Below are 10,380 nucleotides of genomic sequence, written 5' to 3'. Positions count from 1 at the left end.
TGTAGGGCCAGAGGTCACATTTTGTTTTAAACCTGCCCTACAGCATCTGGCACTGGAAGAATGTAAATCATTGAGGAGTGACAAGGTTTGAAACATATGGCATCAGAGGCTAGTCTGTGGAAAATTCTTCACACGTCTAAAATTTTTTTTTTTTTGAGATGGAGTCTCGCTCTGTCGCCCAGGCTGCAGTGCAGTGGCGCAACTTAGGCTTACCGCAACCTCTGCCTCCTGGGTTCAAGCAACCTCTGCCTCCTGGGTTCGAGTGATTCTCCTGCCTCAGCCTCCCAAGTAGCTGGGACTACAGATGCATGCCACCACACCTGGCTGATTTTTGTATTTTTAGTAGAGAGGGGGTTTCACCATGTTGGCCAGGCTGGTCTTGAACTCCTGACCTCAGGTGATCCACCTGCTTTGGCCTCCCAAAGTGCTGGGAATACAGGTGTGAGCCACTGCACCTGGCCACACATCTAAAATTTTATTTTATTTTTATTTATGTTTTTTTCAGATGGAGTCTTGGTCTGTTGCTCAGGCTGGAGTGCAGTGGCGTGATCTTGGCTCACTGCAACCTCTGCCTCCCGGGTTCCAGCGATTCTCCTGCCTCAGCCTCCTAGGTAGCTGGGATTACAGGCGCACGCCACCACGCCCGGCTAATTTTTGTATTTTTAGTAGAGACGGGGTTTCACCATGTTTGGCAGGCTGGCCTTGAACTCCTGATCAGGTGATCTGCCCGCCTCGGCCTCCCAAAGTGCTGGGATTACAGGCATGAGTCACTGTGACTGGCCACATCTAAAATTTTAAATGGACGAGTCAGTTATCACTAACAGCTGGCATGGTAGCAAGCCTCCAAGAAAGACCCCAATGATCCCTGGCTCCTGTTACCATGCCCTTGCTTAGTCCCCTCCCACATAATGCCAGTGTTAATCTGTGTGATCAATAGAATACAGAAGAAATGGTGGTATGTAATGCCCAAGGCTAGGTCATAAAAGGCATTGCAGCTTACGGTGTCTATCTTTACTATTTCTCTCATCATTCATTCTGGGAGAAGCTTGTTGCCTATATCCTGAGCAGCCCTACGGAGAGGCCCTCAGGGTGAGAAACTGAGGTCTCATCTCCTGTTAACAGCTATATGAGTTGACTTGGAAATGTATCTTCTAGCCCCAGTCAAGCCTTCAGATGACTGCAGTCCTGGCCAACTTGATTGCAAACTCATTAGAGACTCTGAGTCAGAACCATCCAGCCAAACTGCTTCTGAATTCCTGACCCACAGACACGTGAACTAACAAATGTTTGTTCCTTAAGCCACTACATTTTTGGGTGATTTTTTACATAGCAATAAATAATAGATTTAGTAAAAATGGTAGCTCTTGCCTGGCCAAGAGGGTATTAAATAATTCAATAAAGTCTTAGTGCTTATATATATCTAAGAAACTTGATAGAAGCTGTACCAAATTTGACAATAATCATATATATATATATTTTTTTTTCTTTCTTTTTTTTTTTTTTTTTTGACTGAGTCTCACTCTGTCGCCCAGGCTGGAGTGCAGTGGTACACAATCTCAGCTCACTGTAATCTCCACCTCCCAGGTTCAAGGGATTCTGCTGCCTCAGCCTCCCAAATAGCTGGGATTACAGGTGCACGCCACAACATCCAGCTAATTTTTGTATTTTTAGTAGACATGGGGTTTTACCATGTTGCCCAGGCTGGTCTTGAATTCCTGGGCTCAAGTGATCCACTGGCCTGGGCCTCCCATAGTGCTGGGATTACTGGCATGAGGCACTGTGCCCAGCCACAGAGGTTTTTTTTTTTTTAATGTGTAATTTGTTGTGATTTCCTTTTCTAGTCTAAATAAAGATTCTCTTGAACCTAATTTTGTCTCAATAATTTTGCATTTTTTTCCCAAACTTTTGCTCTCAAAGCAAAAACACACTGAACGTCCCAAAAGGTTTTGTCATTCACTGAAGAGGTCTAGAGATGTTTAAAATCCATTTAGAATTTGAAGGGCAGTATGAATAGGGGGAATCTGGCATTGTGTCCTTGGTTTAGATACTTCACCCCCACTTATAACATACAAAGGGCAAGCCCAGCCCCACCCCTGAGAATTCTGTGTGTATATATGGGGGGGGGTGGGGAAGGTTGGCATGTGCACTCTCCTGACTCTTAGAGGGTTTCCCAACTAGTTTTCTCTCTCTGCAACAGCCTTAGGCTTTTTCTTCTGCCTTTTTTTTTTTTTTTTTTTTTTTGTGAGACGGGGTCTCTCTCTGTTGCCCAGGTTGGAGTGCAGTGGTGCAATCTTGGCTCACTGCAAACTCTGCCTCCTGGGTTCAGGTGATTCCCTGCCTCAGACTCCTGAGTAGCTGGGATTACAGGCGGGTGCCACCACACCCGGCTAATTTTGTATTTTTAGTAGAGACAGGCTTTCGCCACGTTGGCCAGGCTGGTCTTCACCTCCTGACCTCTAGTGATCTGCTGGCCTGGGCCTCACAAAGTGCTGGGATTACAGGCGTGAGCCCCTGCCCAGCTTGCCCTCTTCAATGTCCTTATTACCCTATTATTTTTTCTTTCCCCCCCCTTGAGAGATACTAAAGGAAAATGAAACATGATTGTTTCCATCAATAAGGGACTGGTGAAATAAATTGTAAAAAGAGGCTTACAGAGAGCGGGATGGGAGCTATTAAAAAGAATGTAGGCCGACGTGGGCAGATTACCTGAGGTTAGGAGTTCCAGACCAGCCTGGCCAACATGGAGAAACCCCGTCTCTACTAAAAATACAAAATTAGCCTGGCGTGGTGGTGCATTCCTGTAATCCCAGCTACTCAGAAGGCTGAGGCAGAAGAATAGCTTGAACCCGGAAGGCGGAGGTTACATTGAGCCGAGATTGTGCCATTGCACTCCAGCTTGGGAAACAAGAGTGAAACTCCGTCTCAAAAAAAAAAAAAAAAAAAAGAATATGGTAGGCCTCTAAGTGCTGATGACCATTAAAAGATATTCAAGATATATTGTAAAGTGAAAAAAGCAAATTGCAAAACAGTATGTATAGTTTTAGCCTGTTCATATTTTCATTCATTCTAAGATGTACATCCTTTCCTAGCCTGTCACCTAGGCTGGAGTGCAATGGCGTGATCTCGGCTCACTGCAACCTCCACCTCCCAGGATCAAGCAATTCTCTTGCCTCAGCCTCCAAGTAGCTGGGATTACAGATGCGTGCCACTGTGCTGGGCTAATTTTTGTATTTTTAGTAGAGGCGGGATTTCACCATGTTGGCCAGGCTAGTCTCGAACTCCTGACCTTGTGGTTCGCCCGCCACAACCTCCCAAAGTGCTGGGATTAGAGGTGTGAGCCACCCTGCCCGGCCGGCCTGTCAGTTTAATTGGCAGTTGTTGGTTTTTTTCTTCCACTTAGAGGCTTGTAAAATAAAAGTGTATCTTACAATCAATGATACTTTAGGTTTACTGAAATATAACTATAAACTATATATAGCACACTAGTCAGGCCAGGACTGCATCTTGGAAAGTCCTAGGTTGGAAAACCCTTAAGCTATGTGGAGAGCCCTCTGGTAAATTTTTTTTTTTTTTTTTTTTTTTTGAGACGGAGTCTCGCTCTGTCGCCCAGGCTGGAGTGCAGTGGCGCGATCTCGGCTCACTGCAAGCTCCGCCTCCCGGGTTCAAGCGATTCTCCTGCCTCAGCCTCTCGAGTAGTTGGGACTACAGGCGAGTGCCACCACGCCTAGCTAATTTTTGTATTTTTGGTAAAGATGAGGTTTCACCATGTTGACCAGGATGGTCTCGATCTCTTGACCTTGTGATCCGCCTGCCGAGGCCTCCCAAAGTGCTGGAATTACAGTCGTGAGCCACTGCACCGGCCACGTGTATTACTTTTATAACCGGGGGAAAAAGTAAAAACATTCAAAAGGGAAAATAAGGGACAATGTTAATAATGAAGCAGGGATGAGACTGCTGATTGCGACCTCCAACTAACTCTCCTGAATTTTGTCACGAGCATGAATTACTTTTCCAATACACAAATTTGCTTTAAGAAATCAAAGAAACACCCCCAAAGCCCAATCTCACTTCTTCAAGTAAAAATAAACTAACAAATCATTCTACATTGCATGCTTAGGAAAAGTACAGTTTATTTCTAAATTAAATGTATACATGGTTTGGGAGATTTACTCATTAAGCAAACACTTTGGTAAGAATAAATTGAGCGCTTACTGAATGGCAGTCTCAGTTCCTGCGGCCCTCCCGCTTATTACCTCATTTGATTTAAAAACAAAAACAAAACGTTATGAAAGCCGGCTTCGAGGCATTCCTCTGAAGGGAAGGGACTCCCCGACCCAGCGCCTCCCCCGTCACGTGACCCTGTGACCCGGAGCAGCCATCTTAGGCATCGCCTCATAGAAGAACTACATCTTCCAGAATCCTCGCGCCCTGCGTCGTGCTGGCACTTTTACCGGCCGGGCCTTAGAGCGGAGCCTGTAGCCAGGCGCCATCTTTGACGCTGGCAGTCTTGGTTTTCTGCTAGTGCTGCTGCTGCTGGGAGGACGACGGACGGCAGCGGCCAAGCAAGAAGAAAGACGTGGCAGCAAGCGGGAGTCGGGGATAGTGTCATCGGTTCGGTAAAGTTTCTGTTCTCTGGTAACTAGACCCGTTTTTTTGATTCCCGGGTGGCTTGGGGCCGGGGAGGTGGGGGAGAGGGCGAGGGGAGTGGCAGCGGCCTCCCCTCGCCCCTGGGTCGCGGCCTATCCCGGGAAGTCAGAGCGGATCCTTCAGCTTCGCCGTAACGACCCCTCCCCCCCACCTCCCGGTCGCGGCCCTCGCCGGGGCTGGCTGGGAGCCCCAGGCTCCCGCTCACTTTTCCCATCCTCCCCACCCCCACCCCGTTCACCCCACCCCCACGGCGCCTGCTCCTTTCCCAGCCAACCTTCCTCCCCTCCCCCACATCCGGTGTTCGCTAATCTCGAGGAGCCCGGAGCAGCCCCCGAAAACCGACTGTTCCCCCGAATCCCGAAGAGAGAACTGACACTAGATTGCTTTCTTCGGGGCAACAGTTTCTCTAGTTGAGCGGACCCTCACTGCCTAAATCAATCAGACTGAGTGCCGGGCGCTGAATTTACCTACTCTCATTCCTCTCCAGGGTCCCAGTACTTTGGAGCTTGTCTCAAACTCCACATACAGAAAGCCACCGACCTTATTCCGGTATCCTACACCCATTCCCCACTCTCATTACACTCCCACCCCTGGCCCTCAGCGTCGGAGTCAAGAGCAACAGGGACACTCCGTTCTCCTTGTAGGATTGGTGAAACCGTAATGAAGAACACCCCTAAACTCCCATAATCGGTGCGGATTCCTATGGGGAAGGCCTATATTGTTGACATCTTCCAGGCCTTGGTTCTGGACCTTGAGAAGGAGGCTGTGGAACTAGAGATAGCGATGCTTTTTAGGGTAAATGTATGTAGGTATTGGGGGAAGGGGAGGGATCAATCGAAAAGAAATGGAAGTGGTTTAAAGTTCATATTTCACTTTTTGCTATCTCTATAGCGTACAACTTGTGAGTTACTTACAGGCTGTAAAAGCTTCTCCAGTCTAAAAATATCTGAAAACTAAACTTGAATTAACTCTTAATACAAACAGTACTTTGAAAATGCAGCATTTAACCTTGTTTTAAAATTTTTTTCTCAAAGCATTTTTTTCCAGCCACTCACATTTTAAAAGGTTGTATTACTTTTAGTTAGAACTGAAAGGGCTCAACTAGCATTTGCTGTGACCAGTATGCGGAGTCTGTGTTGGCTTTCCAGAATTGACTTTTTGGGTTGTATTGGCAAATCACAGTCCTAAATGATGAATGTTGAATGATGCACTATGTTTTTGTTTAAATGAGATTTCCTGAAAATAGTTAATTTCAGAATTAAGGGAAATTGATGTCGCTATCATGAGGCATCATAAAAATATGTATTTTACAAGGTGAAGGCATTTCAAGTAGATATAGTTCTTGATGAAGCAGGAAGAACATGGATCTGGGATTTGGAAGACCTGGCTTCTAGCTGCTACTAACCAACTCTGTGACTCTGGGAAAGGGGGACTCAGTTCTTACTTCTGTAACATGAGGACACTGGACTATTTGAATTCAGAACTTAGAAAATTGGAAGGGACCTTAAAGCCCTCTAAGAAAGAGTTCGGGAATGTTCTCCATTGCTGTCAGTTTTCCTCCAAAAATAACCTGGCTTGGAAGTTATTGGTCCAGTGGGAATTTGATTCCCCATAGAAACTGGAGAAAAGGTAATGCAAGTAGAGAGGAACAGCTGTATTTCTGCTTGAGTAATAAACCCACTAACAGATTCTGGTACGAATTGTGGAGACATAAAGAGAATGAGTGTATGTACTCTAAGTGTACCAGTTTCTTCACTCTCTCCTGGCAGAAGATGCAGCACTTTTAGTGATTCTGGGATTCTGGGATGTGTTCCTATTAATTCTAATACAGATGAAGAAGATGTGGTAGAGGAAAAGATGGTAGCAGAAGGAGTGAATAAAGAGGCAAAACAGCCTGCTAAAAAGAAAAGAAAGAAGGGTTTGCGAATTAAGGGGAAAAGGCGTCGAAAAAAATTGATTCTTGCCAAAAAGTTTAGTAAGGATTTGGGATCTGGGAGGCCTGTTGCAGATGCCCCTGCTTTGTTAGCTTCCAATGACCCTGAGCAGGATGAAGAAAGTCTTTTTGAGAGCAATATAGAAAAACAGATCTATCTACCTAGTACTAGAGCCAAGACCTCCATTGTGTGGCACTTCTTTCATGTTGACCCCCAGTACACCTGGCGGGCCATTTGTAACCTCTGTGAGAAAAGCGTCAGCAGGGGTAAACCAGGTAGCCATCTTGGTACATCTACTCTTCAACGACATCTGCAAGCAAGGCATTCACCTCATTGGACCAGGGCCAACAAGTTTGGAGTTGCTAGTGGAGAGGAGGACTTTACCTTGGATGTGTCTTTATCTCCCTCTTCTGGAAGCAATGGAAGCTTTGAATATATTCCTACTGATCCATTAGATGATAATAGAATGGGTAAGAAGCATGATAAATCAGCATCTGATGCCCTAAGGGCAGAAAGAGGGAGATTTCTCATCAAAAGTAACATTGTCAAGCATGCTTTAATTCCTGGAACTAGAGCCAAGACATCTGCCGTTTGGAATTTTTTTTACACTGATCCTCAGCACATCTCAAGAGCTGTGTGTAATATATGTAAAAGAAGTGTGAGCCGGGGTAGGCCAGGGTCCCACTTAGGGACTTCAACACTTCAACGACACCTGCAAGCCACACATCCTATCCATTGGGCTGTTGCCAACAAAGACAGTGGTGCTGTTGCAAATGGATTAGATGAAGCTGAGACTGAGAGAAGTGATCTCTTGAGTGATACCTTGCATGGAGAAAAGTCCACAGGCAGCCAAGATTTAACAGCTGAGGACCTTAGTGACTCTGATTCAGATGAACCTATGTTAGAGGTTGAAAACAGATCTGAAAGTCCTATTCCCGTTGCAGAGCAAGGCACTCTGATGCGTGCGCAGGAGAGAGAAACAACATGTTGTGGAAATCCAGTCTCAAGTCACATAAGTCAGGCAATTATCCAAATGATTGTGGAGGATATGCATCCTTACAACTATTTCTCAACCCCAGCCTTTCAGAGGTTCATGCAGATTGTGGCCCCTGATTATAGGTTGCCATCAGAGACTTACTTTTTCACTAAGGCTGTACCTCAGTTATATGATTGTGTCAGAGAAAAAATTTTCTTAACTTTAGAGAATGTTCAAAGCCAAAAGATACACCTGACTGTTGACATATGGACCCATGACCCATCCACTGACTATTTTATTGTGACTGTACACTGGGTTTCTTTGGAAACTGCGTCTTTTCTCAATAATGGCAGGATCCCCGATTTTAGAAAGTGGGCAGTGCTTTGTGTTACAGGTTTGGCTAAAGACTGTTTGATAACCAATATTTTACAAGAATTAAATGACCAGATTGGTCTGTGGCTTTCTCCAAATTTCCTTATCCCTAGCTTCATTGTTTCTGACAATTCCTCTAATGTGGTACATGCAATCAAAGATGGTGGTTTTACCCATGTGCCATGCTTCCTGCATTGTTTAAATATGGTCATTCAGGACTTTTTCTGCGAGCACAAAAGCATTGAGAATATGTTAGTGGCTGCCAGGAAAACTTGTCATCATTTTAGTCATTCGGTCAAGGCCCGTCAGATACTGCAAGAGTTCCAAAATGATCACCAACTTCCATGGAAGAATTTGAAGCAGGACGAAACTGGCCATTGGATTTCTACTTTTTATATGTTAAAATGGCTCTTGGAGCATTGCTACTCAGTTCACCATAGTCTTGGTAGAGCCAGTGGAGTTGTGCTCACCTCCCTTCAGTGGACTCTAATGACTTATGTTTGTGATATTCTTAAGCCATTTGAGGAGGCTACCCAGAAAGTGAGCGTGAAGACCGCAGGATTGAATCAGGTGCTACCCCTAATCCATCATCTACTCCTTTCCCTGCAGAAACTCAGAAAAGATTTTCAAGTCAGAGGTATTACTCAGGCCCTCAATCTGGTGGATAGTTTATCTCTGAAACTTGAAACAGATACCCTACTAAGTGCCATGCTTAAATCCAAGCCCTGTATCTTGGCTACTTTGTTAGATCCTTGCTTTAAAAACAGTTTGGAAGACTTTTTTCCTCAAGGTGCTGATTTAGAAACTTATAAGCAGTTCCTTGCAGAAGAGGTCTGTAATTATATGGAATCTTCACCAGAGATCTGCCAAATTCCAACTTCAGAAGCTTCTTGTCCCTCAGTTACAGTGGGAGCTGATTCATTTACCTCATCTCTAAAAGAAGGCACCTCCAGTTCAGGTTCTGTTGATAGCTCAGCTGTAGACAATGTTGCCCTTGGAAGCAAAAGCTTCATGTTCCCTTCTGCTGTAGCAGTTGTGGATGAGTACTTCAAAGAGAAGTATTCAGAGTTCTCAGGAGGTGATGACCCTTTAATTTACTGGCAGAGGAAGATAAGCATATGGCCGGCTTTGACCCAGGTTGCCATCCAGTATCTAAGTTGCCCCATGTGTAGTTGGCAATCTGAATGTATCTTTACTAAAAATAGCCACTTTCATCCAAAACAGATCATGAGCCTGGACTTTGACAATATAGAACAACTGATGTTTCTGAAAATGAACTTGAAAAATGTTAACTACGATTATTCTACGTTGGTTCTGAGCTGGGATCCTGAGCAGAATGAAGTTGTTCAAAGCAGTGAAAAAGAAATACTGCCTTAATTTCTTTTTCTCCATTTAAAATGGGCAACTTTTTGCTGTGTTACTGTATCTTAATAGCTGTAGTTGTTAAATATAATCATTATCTTTATAAACACATCTGGGGAAACCTGAAATCACACAAGGGCTGAAAATTCCTCAGAGGCAATATAATTTTGATAAAATGAAGATTAAAGATTTCATAGCTATAACTGTGGCGCTAGCACTTGAAAATTTTGCTTATACCAATGAGAGAGAAGATATTTTTAATTAAAAAAAATATAGTGCAGCATTGAAAGGCCTTAGGCTTTCTTCCTGGTAGATTGAACTAGTAATTGGTTTTAAGTAAGATTTCCCCCACCATGGGAAATTTTATTGCTCTGAAATCAACGAAATGAGAAAAAAGTACACTGGCTGGCATTCCTCCTGCCCCTGTTTTTCTGTTTCCTTAAAAACCCTGATGCTTAATTACAACTTGGCAGAAAGAAAACCCGTGAAATTGTTTTATATTTGGAAATTTCTAATTGCCTCCTCATACTGGTCAGCTTTATAATTTCAAATTGTTGAGTGTGATAGTGTTACCCTTTAGAATTGGATCTTATATAAAAGGGAAATGTTAGAAAACAATTAGGAAAATATACTTTTAGTCTTTGAAATGCCTGTTTTAACCTTTATAAAATATTATAAAAATAACAAAGATTGTGTAGGTACTTTCAAATAATTTATGGGTAAAAACAGACTAAAACGTTTGCAAGAATTGGAAAAGGTTGAATGGGAATTGTAATGAGAGCCCTTTGAACATGCTTGGAAAAACCCAGTAGACATTTCCCAAAGGTTGTTTCTGTAATTTTAGGTAATCTTTTTAAAAACATACTTAATGACCCATAATACTGTATTAACTGTGCGGTTGTTTTGGCCACTGAATTCTTAATGAAAACTAAGCAGTCGGTATTTTTATGTGTTAGGAATCATTGGTGAAATGAGTGAATTGATCTCATTTTAAGATCCCTTTCTACTCTGAAAGTATGTTTCTGAGATTGAGTAGGAGGCCAGAAAATGATGACTTTTAGTAAAAGTCTATTAAAAGTTTCAGACTGA

The 10,380-nt window shown here is 43.7% G+C and overlaps 2 protein-coding genes across 15 annotated transcripts in view; both read left to right on the top strand.

Annotated features, from left to right (window-relative positions):
* The first annotated feature begins 4,463 nt into the window (after window positions 1-4,463).
* ZC3H11A (zinc finger CCCH-type containing 11A) overlaps window positions 4,464-10,380 on the top strand; it is a 59,270-nt gene continuing 53,353 nt past the window's right edge. For 2 of the 14 annotated variants that reach the window (XM_063597811.1, XM_063597832.1), the window contains exon 1: window positions 4,482-4,616. The gene's annotated coding sequence lies outside the window, so the exon portion shown is untranslated. Of the gene's footprint in view, window positions 4,636-5,200; window positions 5,443-10,380 lie in introns of those variants that run through there. The other 12 variants (XM_063597837.1, XM_063597825.1, XM_063597807.1 and 9 more) reach the window with 11 other exon arrangements.
* On the top strand, window positions 5,442-9,538 carry ZBED6 (zinc finger BED-type containing 6). The gene has a single exon (XM_055109437.3). It carries the CDS (start codon window positions 6,367-6,369, stop codon window positions 9,304-9,306), a length of 2,940 nt encoding a protein of 979 aa, XP_054965412.1. The 5' UTR covers window positions 5,442-6,366; the 3' UTR covers window positions 9,307-9,538.

Source organism: Pan paniscus, chromosome 1 (genome assembly GCF_029289425.2).
Source record: "Pan paniscus chromosome 1, NHGRI_mPanPan1-v2.0_pri, whole genome shotgun sequence".
Taxonomy (NCBI): Eukaryota; Metazoa; Chordata; class Mammalia; order Primates; family Hominidae; genus Pan; species Pan paniscus.
This window is presented reverse-complemented; position numbering and strand designations above follow the sequence as displayed.